This window comes from Medicago sativa, chromosome 7, assembly GCF_051527215.1.
Source record: "Medicago sativa cultivar Bolivia chromosome 7, Bolivia_mono, whole genome shotgun sequence".
NCBI lineage: Eukaryota > Viridiplantae > Streptophyta > Magnoliopsida > Fabales > Fabaceae > Medicago > Medicago sativa.
Window position 1 is genome coordinate 9605606 of NC_140755.1, and position 18264 is coordinate 9623869.

Here is an 18264-nt window from a genome sequence, read left to right on the forward strand (position 1 = left end):
ATGTCTTATTTCTTAATTTCTGAAGTGTGATCCCTACTCGAATTGGGTTGTATCATTTGGTGCGTTCATTTTGATCTCATTCCCGCTAATTGAAGTCAATAATGGAGTTTTCTATCTTTGATGGAGAAGACGACCCATATATTGGTGGATCCTTTGTACTGAAAAATACTTCAGGGCAAGAGGAACATCAAGTGCCGTGAAAGTCAATAATGGAGTTTAATATCTGTGCATGATTCCAATTATTATGGGACTCAATCATATTAAATTTGTTCTTTGCAACATAAAAATATATCACAAGTGCTTCATATATATATATATATATATATATATATATATATATATATATAATGATAATGGTGCACATTTCATGCACATGTAACGTCTTTGCTTGTAGATCCTCCATCCTTATAAAGTTGAAATACAGCAACAATGCTTTCCATTATTATAAAAAGAATGGTGTATAAGGTTATTGGCTGCATGTATGTACAAATTAATTATTATAATAATGTTGAGAGTGCTAACATTATTTTACACTGGCGAAGCTTTGATTGCATGACTATGAGAAAGATGCATAACCCTTCAAATTTAAATCTTTCATGCATTGTGGACAATACGGTATTTAATTATGGGTCAGTGAATGGTCATTATCGGCCATTGCATTTTGATATATATAGAGATTTCACCATAAATCCTTATATTCAACCATAGTAGTCGTAGAGCATTTCACATAGATTAAAAAAAAATGATGATTTTATTATATCATCTTTCTTGACAATTTGTTTGTTTCCATTATAATAAATACAAAGTAACAAATAATTTGAAAGTGTTACATATAGTATTAATTGGAATTACAATTGTCCCGATGAGCTTAGCTCAGTTGTTAGAACAATGCATAATATATGCAAGGTTTGAGGTTCGAACCTCGGACACCACCAAAAAAATTAGAGATACAATTGAAAAATTGAAAAAAAAAATTCACTTAAAACTACATATTGATAAATGAAAGTGAGACACTCTTTGGGATATATATTACGCAAGTGCTAACATGTGTCCTTAAGAGCACATGTTAAGAAATATATGTCTTAAAAATTGTACATTTAACTTTTAAAAAAATTAAAATATTATGTTTGTCAATGTAAAATTGTTACTTTTGGGTCCTTAACATGTGTCTTTAGACACAGGTAAACAAGATCGTAAATATTATTACGAATGCGTTAATTATTTTAGGACATGATATACAAAAATGTTAGTCAAAATTTGAATCCAAGGTGAGATGAGTAATTTTTGCTCTATAACAAATGTAAGTTAGAAGTCCTACATCGGTTAGAAAAGTGGAGATTGAGTACTTTATAAGTGGGAAATCCAATATACACATTTTCTTAATGTTTTGTGTAAAAGTGTGGTGTATCTCTCATTTGTGTGGTTTCCGCTTCAGGGGTGGCTTGATGAATTGGTGGACTCACACTTGATGAGAGATTGTTGTATGGCAAGTGTGAGTTAGAAGTCTCACATCGATTAGAAAAATGGATGGCCGAGCACTTTATAAGTAAATGAACTCATAAATTTATTGTCTTAAGATTATGAGTAAAAGTATAGTGCCTCTCTTAGTTATGTGATTACTATTACCTAACGTGGATCATCATCCGACTCATGTCACCCAACAATATTCTAACTTTTGTTGTTCAATAGAGAGGTGAATGCTAATAGAAACTAATAACTGAATCCCCTCTAAAAGAAATTAATAACTGAAAAGTAGTTGTCTAACTTTACTCAAAATAACAAGAGTCCATGTTTCTCTTATCTTTTTCCCACATCATGAATTACAATGCAAGTTTTATCTCTCAATGATCATCATGTGCAATGTCCCACTCTCTTACAAACTCATTAACGTTGTCATCCTGTTTTTTGTCTCTTCATACCCCACCGTTTGCATTTCTTGGAAGACAACTTCAAGTTCTTAATTAGAATTCTAGTAGTTAGCTAGCAACTTTGCTAAAACAAGTAACACCACTTGTCAAATTTCTAGCCATAATTAAGGATATATATGACTCTTCTAATGTGAGATGTGCACTTTAGATAATAAAATGTTAAATTACAAATTTACCATTGGATTTTTAATAATTGCTTATTATATTTACACAAGTTTAATCATGATCTCAAATCATTTATTGTTCAAACAATATTGGCTATGGTTGGATCCTAATGTTCGCTTTTGGGGAGTTCATATTCCTACACGGTGGTCCAAAAACTTTGAGTATTTAATTTTCTATGTTCAATAATGGAATAAGAAACAAACAAATAACAACAAAAATTTATCTAATTATTGTATAACTGTTTTTTTTTTAAAGAAAAATGTATTGGATCGTTTCCCTTGATCTCTCTAAACAGAAGATCAAATCATAGTTTTTATGAAAAAATGAATAAGGAAAAAAAAACTATTATCATTAGAAAAAATAAGAAACATTACACACCTCATTTACATTGTTTTTCTCGTGTAATTATATGTTAAATAAGAAAATCATATGTTGCATCTTATTGTAAAAGAAGTTTAATAGTGCTTTACACTTCTCTAATATATGTCATTTCTGGTTTTCCACCGTGTAATTTTTTTTTTTTAGTTTTCGTCCTTGTAATCTGAAGAATTTTTAGTTTTGGACCTTCAAGGAAAATTTCGCCCCCTATAATTTGAGCAAATTTCGGTTTATCCTCTGTAATTTGAGCAAATTCTGGTTTACTCCTTGTTAATTTGAGCAAATTTTGGTTTATCTTCTGTCATATCATCGATTTTGTACAATCAAAATTCATGAAGGTCCAAAATCAGAAATATTCAAACTATAAGGACAAAAATTTAAAAAAAATTACAAGATGAAAAATCGAAAATGACCTATATTACATGAGATAAAATTGAGAAAAATAAAAAATCCCGTTTAGGAACTAAAGTGTAACAAAAGGTGTGGAATTAATGGCCCATGTTTTCTAAGTGGTCTATTCAAGGAGGTCCACGTAGAGGTAAATTGGGTTGTTTGCTCTTTGTAACAGTTCACACACCCTTATTATGGTTTCTGACATATCTACCTAATAGTCCCTTTCAATTGCACAAGTTTCAGAAAGTTGAAATTAAAACCAGCTCAATATATGAATAATATTGTGCTTGAGAGATCACAGCTATATTTTTGTGATAAGAAAAGCATTAATAAGTGCTATTATGGTCCTACATGCATCTTCTTTTGGCCACTACACTGGTTAGTGAAAACAAATGCTACGGTTTCAAAGTCTATAAAAAGGGTTTCAATCAACAAACAAAGTACACAATTTATGTAAAATTAACAAATCAGTAAGTGAAAATTTCGTAGTGTATAATGTAATGTCACTTCCACAACTGGCAATTTTGTTCTCGTGCTTCCAATCAATAATACAATGGATGCTTGTCAATGAAAATGTGCTACCATTATGATTGTTGTGCCCTAACCAACCTTTGTTTTCTTCCCTCACAAAACTCTACTCTTGAAAATTATTAATTAACTTAATTAGTCCAATTTAGCACCACATCTTACGTGAGAAGACACCTAAATTGTTGTATCAATGTAGATATTAATTCAAATCTCACATTGATTAATGACAAACATGTGGAGAGAGATTATAACAATAGAGAGTTTGACATTTTTTCACCACAATAAATCAAATAAAATATTTCGTTGAGAGAAAGTAAATGTAGTTATGAGGTGACGAACCACAAAGAATCATCAAATTTTTAATTTGTATTTTTGTTTCTTTGTGCTAATTTTATAGGTGTGTGTTCTTTTGTATGTAAATTTAATCGTGTTGCATTTTCAACGAATCAAATCAAATTGAATATTTTTTTAAAAGAAAATTGCTTACCCGATTTCAAATTCCTTTCAAAAACTGAATCAAATCAAACTCAACTGCAATCATAAATTTTAGTACTTATGGGGTAAAATCCAAATTAAACCAAAATTGAAGGGGTCAAATTGCATTTAAGCAAAACAAAATCATTATTTTATGTTTCAAACATAATTGGAAATGATGCTGTCACTTCTTTGCTTTGGAGGAGATGTTGGGGGAATGTAGTGATGTTTTATCTAACATTTATATACAGATCAGGGTGGAAGATAGGTGACGGTGGCAACTTACTCCGTAAAAAGGGTACACAGTTACAAGAGTTTGTCAGATGTTAACTGAGGCGGAACCAAATACTTTAAGTGAGTTACATGAAATTATTTGGAACAAAGCACTTCCTTCGAATGTGTTTATTTTTGCGTGGCGTCTCAGAGCCAGTTACCTACAACAGATAACCTGGTTAACCGTGGAATTCTTCAGCAAAATTAGAATGTTTGTGTTACAAGATGTTGATGCAGCACAAAATGTGAATCATTTATTTTTGGAACATGGTTTTTTTAGATCTCTTTGAATATTACTTATGCAATGGATGAGTATTATTTAAGTGAACCTTCTAAGTTTGATTGATCATAGTCTTCACTTCAGTGCTTTAGGCGACTTGTCAAAATCAACTCGGAAAGTGTTGCATGTTGTGTGGTTGGCGCGTGTCTGAGTTATTTGGAAAGAAATGAATAATAATTGTTTTAAGCAAAATGTGAGTCAATTTCTTCTTTACTTGATAGAGTTAAATTATTATCATTCTGATGGTTGAAAGCTAATAATCTTTGTCTAGCTTTCGACTTTCATCATTGATGAGTTAATCCTTTCTTGTTGGGGGATTAAACCTTGTATCAGTTCTCTTTCATGTTCTTTGTTATTATTGTAAGACTTTTATTGTTCTTTGGGTTCTCCACTTGCACTCCTTGTGCGGGGGTGAACCGTTTGGTATATAAATTTCATTTTGTCTTGTTAAAAAAAACACATAATTGATAATTGTTACTTGTAATGTGAACTTTTTTTATATTATAATTTTGATGTTATTTTGTCTATAATATGTTGTTTTGATATACTATAAACATATAATTGTATGTTCAAGACCACAAGATAGAAAACAATTTTTGTTTTTTTGCAAGTAGCACATATTTAAGATTCTTTTCTACCTATCCCTATTGATGGGTTAGGCCAACATATGTCATCGGTAGAGTACCATGATATCCTTATGTATTGCCTCATGATTACATTATTTTCTATTGATGAAGTTTGCCTTGTTTGTCGTAAGGCATGTCTGAATACATTGGAGAGCATACAATTCATCATCAAGAGCTTCCAAGATTCAAATACAGACATGAATTTGTTAGAGATGTCCTTTTTTATATTTTTAGGCGGGCAAAGGTATCTTACAAAGAAAAATGTGTCTGTGAACTTCTTCACCGACCCACATGAGGAAAGATTGACACTTAGACCACGAAATGTTATAATAAACGGATATGTAGGAAAAAATATGCATGTGTAGACTTGAGTGGAGTTTCTCCACTTATAAGATTGAGGACGGTTATATTTATTGTAGCTTTCCGGATTTTGACCAAGATGACTTTAAGTATTTATTTATCTTTAGATAAAAAAAGTTTTTTTTAAATCGTTAGTGTACTTCCCTAAAATAACTTAGGCTAAAATTGTGCAAAAATAATTTAATCTTGCAGAAATAACTTGGGTTAAAATCTTGCAAAAATAATTTAACCTTGAAAAAACTAGCCCTTGTGGGTGGCAGTTGAAAAATAAGACTAGTCCTTTCTCTCATTCTCTTAATATTTTTAGGCATTGTTTGCAAGACTTCAACGTGTTGACCTCGAGTGAACGGGTTAATACACGTAGTTGTGTAAATTTTGGGAAGCAAGCCGGATATTAGGATGTAGCAAAGGTCCATCAAAATATTTGCTTTTAGAGTAGTGCCATTTGCCATGACACAACAACTCTCATATTTGAGGTAGTTTGAATGCTTGACCTTTATCAATAATTTACTGTGTTTTGAATTGATTTCAAGCTCGTGAATAAGCACATGAATAAGCTCGTGAATAAGCTCATTCTCACCATTCTCATATAAAATTCTCATTCTCATAGTCACATTTCAATTTTATTTTACGAAGAAGATTGATATAAAAAATGCAAAAATTGAAGCACCTATATCGGGCCTGTTTGGTTTGGCTTCTGAGAAGCAATTCTAGCCCAAAATCAATTCTCTACAGTGCCAAAAGCAATTCTAGCCAAAAACAACGTGTTTGGTTCAGCTTTTCAGAATTGCTTTTGTCCTCCAAAAGCAATTATCCATGAAGCTACAAATCCTAGCTTCTAGCTTTTCTAGAATCAATTCTCCATGAACAACGTGTATAGGTTTGTATATTTTATTATTACAACACGTTATTTTACTTTATTGCCCTTTATCAATTCTCATTCTTTATCAATTCTCCTTTAGCTATGTCTATTTTAGTAATTATACATTCAAAAGCAATTCTACATAATTGCATCCAAACATAAATCATTTTGTTTAATCAATTCTACATAATTGTATCCAAACATAAATCAATTCTCTCAGAATCAATTCTGTCAGAATCAATTCTATCAGAATCAATTATCTCAGAATCAATTATATTCAAAGCTGAACCAAACGGGCACATCATTGTTTTATGCCTTTGTCGTTAATTTTTGCATTGAAATTTAGGTCTTATGTAATCTTACTTATGTGCTTAGGCCTATAAACCTATAGCCTATTATAGGCCATCAATCATATCTTGATGTCATATACTCATCCATTTTCTAAAGACATGAGGTACTACGTGAAAATGCATTTCTAATCACGAACTTTACGAATTCTTATCTCATGTTATGGTTTGACTTTATTAGATATTATTGGTATGTTCTTATAGTGACGACTAAAGCTTGAGCACTGAAATGAAGTATTAATTTACACCATCAATTATTAATGAAATGGAAAGAGAAGGACAAGTTTTACGAGCTCTATATCTTTGGTGGGTGACTTTTATATGCTTAGATCTTTGTGTTGAATGGTGATGTCATTTTTTATATATCAATTTTGTTAATATATCAGTAGGGGTTAGGTTAATATAATGTAGTCTTAGTATCATCAAGTGCAGCAAGGTTTTATATTCCTTAAAAATATGGAGTTGTGTAGGATGTGTTACCCGGTATAAATCTTTGTTTACAATTCATTATGATAACTTCTCAACTCGGACTCCAAAACCATGCTTCCATTGTTGTATTTTGACAAAAACAGTTTTGATAAAAATCAAATATGAATTACTTTTTCCTGTTTGGTTACTGTCAATAACAAATTAGGTATAACAAATTACATGTAAGTTAAAATATGGTTGTCAATATAAAATATAGCTGTTGATACTTATACATGTTAATATTAAGATTAAAATATAAATCATCGAGGTTCACCATAAATTTGGGTGGTATCCGATTGGGCATAAACAGCAGCTGAGGTGATATTGTCTTGCCATATCTGCAGGAGCACTTGGTGCTGCTGGTACAGCCGCATAACCAGCTGGTTGTGGGTTAGCTTTGTAATAACAAGTTTGAGTTTGGTCTGGGTTGAACATAACCTGGCTGCACCTGGCTGCCGCTGTTATAAGGAGGATCTAAGGGTGCTTGGTAGCCATAAACTGCATTGTTAGAGGCTGGTTGTTCAGGGCAAGTCTGCTGAGAAGATGGTTATGATCCATAACCAGTATGACCAACTTGCGCATAACTAGGTGCGGCCTGGGCACCTGGTTGCCCATAACCGGGTTGTCCACCAGGCTGGGCATAAACTTGTCCAGGTGCAGACTGCGGGTGATTGTAACCATCGGCAGCTAGTGCAGAGTGCAGACCCATATGTAGGATATGCTGCTTGTGATGACCCCGATGATGCATATAGATATAGTTGTTGCTTTTTGCCATATTATTGTGCTGGAGTAGAACCCTGATACAGACTCTTGCCTGGTTGAGTGGCTCTAGGGTGGCCGCCATAAGACTGGATGTTGTCCTTGTGAAGGTGGCACGCCATACAATGGTGGCCTGCCATGTGATTGTGCTGGAGTAGAACCCTGATACGGAATCTCGCCTGGTTGAGTGGCTCTAGGGGGGCCATAGGACTCTGGATGTTGTCCTTGTGAAGGTGGCATGCCAAACAATGGTGGCCTGAGATATGATTGTGCTGGAGTAGAACCATGATACGGAATCTCGCCTGGTTGAGTGGCTCTAGGGGGGCCATAAGACTCTGGATGTTGTCCTTGTGAAGGTGGCATGCCAAACAATGGTGGCCTGCCATATGGTGCTGGAGTAGAACCATGATACGGAATCTCGCCTGGTTGAGTGGCTCTAGGGGGGCAATAAGACTCTGGATGTTGTCCTTGTGAAGGTGGCATGCCAAACAATGGTGGCCTGCCATATGATTGTGCTGGAGTACAACCATGATACGGAATCTCGCCTGGTTGAGTGGCTCTAGGGGGGCCATAAGACTCTGGATGTTGTCCTTGTGAAGGTGGCATGCCAAACAATGGTGGCCTGCCATATGATTGTGCTGGAGTAGAACCCTGATACGGAATCTCGCCTGGTTGAGTGGCTCTAGGGTGGACATAAGCCTGTGGATGCTGCCCTTGTGAAGGTGGCACGCCATACAATGGTGGCTTTCCATACTGCTGTGGAGGTGCATCATTTGCTTGAGCCCAGGCTTGAGGGTAGGTTGGATGTCCTCCATATGGATATTGTGCAGGGGGACGGTTTTCGTAATTGTAATTAATCTGAACAGGGGATGGACTTATGGAGGGTAAAGGATAAGGACCGGTACAGTGTTGGGGGATAGATCTGGGATGCGGGGCGGATGATGTAACTTCAGATGAATGACCCCTTTGTCCACCATAATGATCATAACCCCTGTTGTGTGAGGGCGGCCCCTGCAAACTCTGGTGAGGCCTTTGCTCCCAACCAGAACCGTAACTGCTCCTTGGAGCCATATGTTGAGGATAATTTCCATAAGGAGTAGGTGCATATGATTGATTATGAGAGGGATATGGCCAGCGATGCTGATAGTAATATGATGGTGGGTGGCCATAATGTGAACCTTGCTGACCCCATAGTGGTGGACCACCAGATCCTTGTGGCGGACGGTAGGCCTGCTGGCTGAAACCACCTGATGATGACTTGACAGGCTATTCCAGCACAGCATACAAAAGTAAGTAATAGGAAAAAAAACGATAACCAGAATAATATGAAAACAGGTAGAATCAGTCAATAACAAAGATGCAGCTATAGTGATCCAATTAAATATTAAATCCAGTTGCCATGATAGTCAATACCAAATATTAAACCCTGAGCACTCATTTAATTGTGATGTTATTCAAATCCGATTGAAGGACATGCTCCTCCAAAACCAGTAAAATGGTAAAAGAAGTAATTTTCTTTAGCATGTAGACTATGTCATCAAAACTTCTACCAAATGTCAAGTGACAAAACAACAAGCAGCAAGCTGTCAAGATAATGCAACATCTATATCCTGCCATTATCATCTCAGAGCTCAACTGCAGTACATAATAAAGTAAACAGCTATACAAAAGAAATATTATCACAGAAAAAATACTTCACCTCAGCAAAAAAAAAAGGAAAATGGAAGAAGCCTGACAATGCAACAGCAAAATTATGACAATGCAAAAGCAAAACTATAAGCTAAATTTCAATCAAACAATTCAACGATAACTAGACAAAGATGGCGAAACTTAGAAGAGGTGACAGATTGGTATAATACTTCTGCTGCTTTCAACATACCAACATGTTTTAAAGACAAAATAAAGTGAAAGCTGAACCAGGTTGATACGTAGTATTATATCAATCTGTCAGAAATATTGATGTTCCATTCGCTTTCTTGATATAGCATAGTCAGCATATTCACTTTCGTGCTCTGAAGAGAGGTGTCAGGCATTAAAACCTCCAATTGTAGGATGCTTAATGGTTGGTAAGATTGCTTCAAGACTAAAAATAATGATTCAGTAAGATTGTATTGTGCTGCCATTGGCGCTCAAAACGAGCAGCTATATGATTTGTATGAGACCTTTTGGAAGATAAGAATCATACCTAGTGAAGTCGTGTCTTCTGATGATTTTAACTGTGTTGAAGTTATATTCCTCTATCTAGTTCTTTATTCAGAAAAACATGATAAGTAATTCTTGTCATTTGGTCTGTTTTGATGTTAAGTAAATTTTAATTAAGGTAGCCATGAGATCCGGAACCAGTCCAAATATGTTGCGTTGATTTACCTGCTTTCCAACATAGGGGAGGGATTTTAGTTAAGAGGAGTGTTAGGAACACACTCTTTTCAACACTCTCCAACACTCACCCTTTTATTGGGTGAAATCAACATATATGAACTCCACCCAATAAATGAGTGAGTGTTAGTGAGAGTGTTGAAAAGAGTGTTGCTAGCATTCCTCTTTAGTTAAATATATGTTTAGTTAACTAATTTACCATTTTCTCCTCTTATAATACAAAACAATATAATGGAGAAAAATTCAAAAACAAAAACAGAGTGTAATTAATCATCAACAATAGTAATTTACCTAGCGGCGCAGCTTGTTGCCCTCTTGCCTTCTATTCATGTGTAATTAATCTTTGATATATAAAATAGTGATTTTTTTTTAAAACAGAATGAAACAAAAAATAATGAAGCAAAATGTCGTGTAAACAAAAAACCCAAGTGTATCATCAGGTCAAAGATATGTTTAAAAGCAGCTAAATAAGCAAACATATTTGCATTGGTCCTTTATTGACATCAGGTCAAAGATAAGTCAGAAAGCAGGTAAATCAACACAACATATTTGGACTGGTTCCGGGTCTCATGGCTACCTTGATTAAAATTTACTTAACATCAAAACAGACCAAATGACAAGAATTACTTATCATGTTTTTCTCAATAAAGAACTAGATAGAGGAATATAACTTCAACACAGTTAAAATCATCAGAAGACACGACTTCACCAGGTATGACTCTTATCTTCCAAAAGGTCTTATACAAATCCTACGGCTGCTCATTTTGAGCGCCAATGCCGGCACAATATAGTCTTACTGAAACATTATTTTTAAGTCTTGAAGCAATCTTACCAACCATTAAGCATCCTGCAATTGGGGTTTTAATGCCGGGACCTCTCTTCATAGAAAGTGAATATGCTGACTATGCTACATCAAGAAAGCAATGCTGACCCCATGGAAAAGTCAACGGTCAAATATGCTTTTTTAAAGTCAACCAATTCAAAATTGGCACCTCAAGATAAATAAGTCATCCTAACTGTCATCTTGGTTTTACATTTACGATCTTCCTAAAAATATTTAATTGACTTTGGCATGGATTATAGTTCAAATTCCAAACTCGTAAAAACTGTTTCAGGTGATCTATCTCACTTGCATGGCAACAATTGATACAATAGTACAATACATCCATACACACAATCACGATTTGTATTGTTTTAGCAAATGCAACTATAGAGCAACACTGAACCAATTTAGAGCAGGCATATGAAGTGTTTGTCCAGATCTCTATTTTATGCATGCTAACAACATAGCAAATGCCTAGATCCCTATTTTACAGGATCCCTATTACAAGCAATCATTCTCCAGAACTATTATTTTTTGGCATGATAGAATCAAACGAAGCTATAAACAGAACTTGTAATTACAAGAACTTGTAAACGACAGTACATTGCAATCAGTTTAGTTTAAATTACATAACCCGATCACCTCCACAATCAGCATGACATATAAACCTCAGTCTACCATAGAAAAGAAGCTGAAGTTGGCACATATATGGATCTACTTTAAGTCAACATAAACTTAGTGCAATTTATTACAGAACATGCAATGAGTGACTAAATGAGTTTATGCACCATGTTTTTAACATGAAAATACAACAAAAAAATCACAACATAAAAAGGAATATCAACAATATATCAAAAACGCAAAATGTTAGCATTGACATAATAACACCAGTAAAACATAAATATGCACAAATAATATCTAAACTATCCAATTGCAAACTTTATCAGCACAAGATATGTATAGTCAAACAAACCTGACTCAAGGCTTCCTTTGTCATTTCCTGTGCAATTTCAATTTGCCTCTTATCACCAGTAACTTGGACAGTCCTTTCTTTAGAATCATCGGCTTCGGGAAGATGTTGAGGTATCAACTAAAACAATTAAGAGAGCGTCATCAGATCCCATAAGCTAAATCTAAAACAGCAGGATGAAAGTGAGAAAGCCTAAAAAGAATTTTACTGTACAATTAAGACTTCCTTTGTATAGTAAAACAAACCTGACTCAAGGCTTCCTTTGCCATTTCTTGTGCAATTTCAATTTGCCTCTTATCAGCGGTAACTTGGACAGTCCTTTCTTTAGAATCATTGGCTTCGGGAAGATGTTGAGGTATCAACTAAAACAATTAAGAGAGCATCATCAGAGCCCATAAGCTAAATCTAAAACAGCAGGATGAAAGTGAGAAAGCCTAAAAAGAATTTTACTGTACAAGCATCAATTAACTTTCTCCCCCTTTCAAAATTTAAAACTTCAGTTACAGCAACTCATGTGATTGAGGAGATTAGGTTCCAAGAATTTTAAACCAAAAACTCTTACTAAAAGGGGATAATGATCAACAAAGGTTTGAATTGCACAAATTCAAAATGTGAAAACTTCTAATAAATGGTTTGTTTGATAAGAAGTGAAAAGGAGAACAAAGAAAACGATGAAATATAATTTATGAAATGGGGGAGAAGTTATTTGAGAATGGCTTGTTATGTCGTGTGTTTAATTATAATGAAATAAATTAATTGTTTACATCTTACCCACTCTTCGCAATGATTAATCCTACCTGTATAAATTTTGTGATTCAAAGTTATGTTAACATAAAGCATGAATAAATGTAAAACATAAATAGACGGATATTATCAGTTTCTCACTTTCTCATTTGGAACTTGTATCTGAATTTGATCAGATCCCACAATAGCCTGAGCAGGGGAGAGGCCTCGAGCTACAAGTGCAGGAGAACCTCCAGCATCAGCCTGTGGAATTTCAAACTTCTCATTTGGAACTTGTATTTGAATGTGATCAGATCCCATGATAGCCCGAGCAGGGGAGAGGTCTTGAGCTACAAATGCAGGAGAACCTCCATCATCGTCCTGTGAAATTTCAAAAGTTAAACGATGTAACAACTATATAATAGCAAGAGAAGAACAAGAAGGCTGATATAAAGATCGGATATGGTATCTAACCTCTGCACTCATGGCATCCAATAGCTTTTCTGCCTTGTCTATACTTTCCAAAAAATCATTCAAATTGAACTCCTAAAAGAAACAAGGGAAAAAAGAAGGAAAATGATCACCCATTGTCGATAACAAAAAGGAAAAACTATGCACAAAAACTCATAATCTAAAGTAAGTTGTAGACCTGCACAAATTTTGTGATTCAAAGCTATTGGATAAATGGAAAACATAAATTGACAAATATTTAAAGTTTATCACCTTCTCATTTGGAACTTCACGTGCAGGAGAATCTCCAGCATCAGCCTGTGGAATTTCAAAAGTTAAACAATGTAAGAACTATATAATAGCAAGAGGCTGAGATAAAGATCGGATATGGTATCTAACCTCTGTGAACATGGCATCCATTAGGTTTTCGAACTCATATATACTTTCCAAAAGATCCTTCAAATTGAACTCCTTAAAGAAACAAGGGAAAAAGAAGGAAAATGATCACCCATTATGGATAGCAAAAATGAAGAACTGTGCATAAAAAGTCAAAATCAAAACTAGGTTGTAGACCTGCAAAAGGGGGTTTTAAGCTACTAGAGATACAACCATAAAGCCATTTTCCATTTAGTAAGGTCATCAACGTTGATCAAACAATCAATGCTCTGTTGTAAATCATGTCTAAAGTTAATCAATATAAATTTTAGATCTACATTGTTTAGTTGGTCTATATTTTTTTTTATCTCACTCTACCTACCTCTATTAGACTATCATCCATGTGATCTAGTGAATTCTTAATGAGGACTCTGTAAGACTTCTCCGCACATGACCAAATCACCCAAGTAGAATCCATAATTTTTTTTGTAATGGGTATTTACCCCAACTTCCTCTCTAGTGTAATCCAGCATAATCCTATTTTGTGTATTCATTCAACCATCATAATATTCGTATCTCATCCCTGTCAATTGAGTCTATCATCCTATCATGCTTACTCGTGTGGTTGACAAGTAGCTGTTGCCATTAAGCAGGAGAAAACAAGTTCTAGCAAATTCATTTGAACTTTAGAAAAAACAATTGGCAGTGTCTATAACACGTGCATTTTTGTGGCAAGCTTGATTTTTTCAACTCCGTAAAAAACAAACACATAGTCCAAAACAATTGGTATGATGCAGTTTAGGAGTCCAATTTTGAAAATGACTTAGAGCCGTCACAACATATGAGCAGACATCCAACGTATAATTGAGGAGTAAACAAACAAACCATTGCAGAGAGGAAATATGTGAATTACATCATGTTCTTCAAAGAAACATTGTCGAGTTTGATTGTACACAAAGCCCCCAAGATTGACAATAAGAATCCGACATGATTGAGCCCAATAACACGTATCCAAGCCTAAGGGTGTGTTTGGCAAGACACATTTTTGAGCTTATGGCTCATAGCTTATAAGCTTATAAGCTCATATGACTAAAATAGACCCGTTTGGCAACAGGTCATTTACTGATGAGCCTATAGCTTATTTTTATTAGCTTATAGCAGTTTTTGATAAGCTAATTCAAGTAGCTTACAGCTTATCATTTTTTCTCTCAATTTTACCCCTGTAGTCTTAATTGAAAAAAGTAAATATTCAATAAATATATATTTTTTATGTCATTTCATATTTATAAGCTAGTTCAGCTGCTAATTTTACCAAACAATACAAATTAAATCAGCTAGCTAATCCGCTATAAGCTAACTTTAAGTCATCCACTATAGGTCCATCCCCTATAGACTAGCCTAGCAGCTATCCAGTATCCACTATTTTTTACCAGAGTTTAAGAGGATGTACATACCTTATTGCTAGGAACCTCAATTTCTTGTGTGGTTGTTGTGTCAGACCTGGATATAGGTTGCTTTTGTCCAGAAGAAGTATCATGCTGAAAGGTGGGATCATTCGAGCTGGAATCAAGTTGTTCAATTGATTTAGATGGCTCCTCAACGAGAATCTCTTTGGTATTGGTAGGCTTAGCCGTTTCTTCTGAATTATCTTTAGATACATCTTGAATTTCCTCCGAATGAGCATTTTCCTCTGGCTCAGCAACCTTCTTTTCATCATGTCTGTTAGTATCAGCTGCCAAAACCATAACATTAATAACACGCTATGAAGTACGGATACTCCTCAGATCAAGCATGTCCCGATGTCGGTTACTTTTCGTGTCCAACACCGACCCGACACTGACACATATGATTACATTGAATTATGTCATTTTCTCAAATTATTATCGGTGTCAACATGTTTGTGTTTGTGTCCGTGTCATGTCCGGTGTCCATGACTCTGGTTCATAGATAACATTTCTTACAATTAAAAGCACATTGTATATCAAAGCATTTTCAACAAATTTAGCACATCAGTAAGCTGTTTTCAGCTTATTTCATAAATTCTCCAAGATATTATTATCAAAAAACCTTATAAAAGCTTATAACTTATAGAAAACTAGCTTATACAAAAGCGCTTATCATGCTTGTGCTATAAGCTGCAAATAAGTTGTTTATCCAAACGAGCTTAATCAAATGAAAAGTGAATTAATTACGAAGATTTTAGAATAAATGTTGTACCTAGGTAATTCTGGTTATCATCGTCAAGACAAGGACGCTTGTTCTCACCGTCATCAGAGTGTTGATCTTCGAACTTGCGCTTACAATCAGAGGGAACGAAACTTGTAACAACAACCAATTCTTCTTCGGCCATAAGTAGGGGTGAAATTCAAGCGCGAGTGTGAAGTCAGTGATGAGAGAGAGAGAGAGAGAGTGAGTGAGAGATGAGTTTGAATTTGCAAGTTAATTGAAGATGTCACTGAAAATTGAAAAGGAAAAAAAGATTGGGGTAATAGTCACTTTGGTTCCTGAAATTGTAATGAGTAGTCAAAATAGTTCTTCAATGTATCAAAACTTCAAAGTAGTCTCTGATTGTGCATTTTGTTAGTCAAAATAGTCCTTGGTGTTAAAATATTTCATTAATATTGTCAGATTAGTCCTCCAATGTACTTACTTATTGTCATATTAGTCCTTATAAGTACATGTTTATTGTCATTTTAGTCCCTATATAAAAAGAGTTATTGTGAACATTGAGAGATTATTTTAGTGTCAAGGACTATTTTGACTAACAAAATGCAAAATCAGGGACTATTTTGAAATTTTGATACAATGAAGGACTAAAATGACTAATCATTACATATTCAGGGACTAAAGTGACTATTACCCCAAAAAGATTATGCAGAACGTGATTCTCGTTGTGATTAGATTCTAGCAATAGAAAAAGTATTGAGTTTGAGAGAAAATATAACGCGGTAAATGTAAAGAAAAGAGGGTGTAGTTAATAGCTTAATTAATTAAGGGGGGATAGAAGGACTTGGATTGTCTCCATTTACCATTCTCTTAATTTTTTTTATTTATAAAGATAAAGAAACAAAAAAAAGTTTAAAAAAAAAGTAAAATGTAATTAATGCTGATGGGATCCACTTAGTGGTAGAAGTATGGCTCATTTTTTTGTGTTCATCTCTCTCTAAATTACATACTCCATTCATTTTGATAGATGGAGTAGATCCTTACTCGAATCGCAGGGAGTTAAGAGTGCATGAATGAGAGCTAAGAACCTTTCCATTTAAATTATGTTACATGTACACCTTTTCAATATGATACACCCCACTAACTACTTTGACTTGCATAGTCTCGCTGAGAGGGGAGATGTATTGTCGAGGACAATTAGCTTCATGGTCTCACAAGGAGAGCAAAAGTATTGTCGAGGACATTTAACTTTAATAGCATTACGTTCGGATTACGTTATCCCAACTTGTATTCAAAGTTGCTTTTTCGAATGGGTTAACGCTAGGGAACAAAAACTAGTTCTCTGCCCCGACACATGAAGATCACATCATGAGATGGGGTTCTTCCTAACATACTCATCGATGATGAAGAAGTTGGTAACATGCATGCTGAGGATCAAATTATGTTTGTTGTGTTGACAAGATTTGTCCTTTAAATGAAGATAATTGTGTAGCATGGTGTTACACCTCCGTTGTTAATGCTCGTTTGCTTGAGCTTTTCTAGGAAGTTTGCTTTGGGCCAAGTTCTCTTCCCCGTTTGTATGAGCATAACATTTTTATTTGAATCACGGTTTGATCCAAAATATGGTGCCCTTCCTCCCCAAGTATCTTATTCGTCATCTAATGAAGTAATGACATGTGTGTTGTTTACGAGGGGATCTATGTTTGAGTTTTCTACAACATGTGTTGGACACATATTAGACGTTCCATGTTTAAGAGTAGGGTAATCCAAACGTCTATTCGAAAATATTTTTCGAATGGGTAAAGGTGGAGGAACAAAATTGTGTTTAGTTCTCAACCCTGAGGTGAGAAGATCTCATCACGAGATGGGATTTTGCCTTACATGCTCGTATGTGATGTAGCAGTTGGTAGTTGGCTTATCGAGGATCAAGTAAATTCTGTCAAATAGATTTCACTTGTCCTTTTAGATTATATGTATGGATCAACTTGTGGGAAGTTCTCTTCCTCATAGAGCATCTAATGTGGGATGCGAGCTTTACCTAATTTTTCTCCATACTCGGTAGTGGAACTTGTGGTGGTTTCATTTTCTCTTATGAGGTGTAAACTGTATATATTGTGTGATGAAAGTTTTATCTATGTTGGTGACCATTGTGTGAACTAAGTAGTTGAGCTAGACTCACTTGTTGAGGTGGATTCTAGAGCTGGCGAACATTGATTTGTGTTTTGTTTCTCTTCATACCTTATGTAATTTTTTGTTGTTGTGTTCGAGTATTCATTGATGCTCCTCGGTTCCTATGGTTTTGTATAAGTCGGTTGCCCGACAAGGACCTTTATCCATTAAGTATAATTTCATTTTCTCATACGCTCCTCACACATGGACAATCTCCTTGTTGAATCTTACAAAGTAGTCCCGAAAGTGGCTCATTCTTTCCTTGTAAAACGACCTTTAACGTCGCCACAATATTTGGTTGTCTTCAAGACACTATCAAGTGAGCAGTTAACTGGTGACATAACTCCACCCACAAATCAATGTATACTCTT

General features: G+C 34.8%; 1 protein-coding gene and 1 pseudogene across 1 annotated transcript; both read right to left on the minus strand.

The window, feature by feature from the left end:
• Window positions 1–7253: 7253 nt before the first annotated feature.
• Window positions 7254–7858, minus strand: LOC146904086 (uncharacterized; annotated as a pseudogene).
• On the minus strand, window positions 7254–16040 carry LOC146904085 (uncharacterized). The gene is made up of 9 exons (XM_085722620.1): window positions 15776–16040; window positions 15013–15290; window positions 13583–13654; window positions 13457–13501; window positions 13208–13279; window positions 12896–13114; window positions 12256–12372; window positions 12014–12130; window positions 7254–9107 (listed from the first exon to the last, which is right to left on the minus strand). Exons 1-9 carry the CDS (start codon window positions 15906–15908, stop codon window positions 7911–7913), a joined length of 2250 nt encoding a protein of 749 aa, XP_085578746.1. The 5' UTR covers window positions 15909–16040; the 3' UTR covers window positions 7254–7910.
• Window positions 16041–18264: the final 2224 nt, after the last annotated feature.

Excerpts from the sequence above, each read along its gene's own strand:
- LOC146904085 (XM_085722620.1), bottom strand. The coding sequence starts at position 15,908 with ATGGCCGAAGAAGAATTGGTTGTTGTTACAAGTTTCGTTCCCTCTGAT. Across the intron at positions 13,655-15,012 it reads TTGAGGTTCCTAGCAATAAG|GAGTTCAATTTGAAGGATCT; the intron begins GTATGTACATCC and ends TGTTTCTTTAAG. Across the intron at positions 12,131-12,255 it reads CAAAGGAAGCCTTGAGTCAG|TTGATACCTCAACATCTTCC; the intron begins GTTTGTTTTACT and ends TAATTGTTTTAG.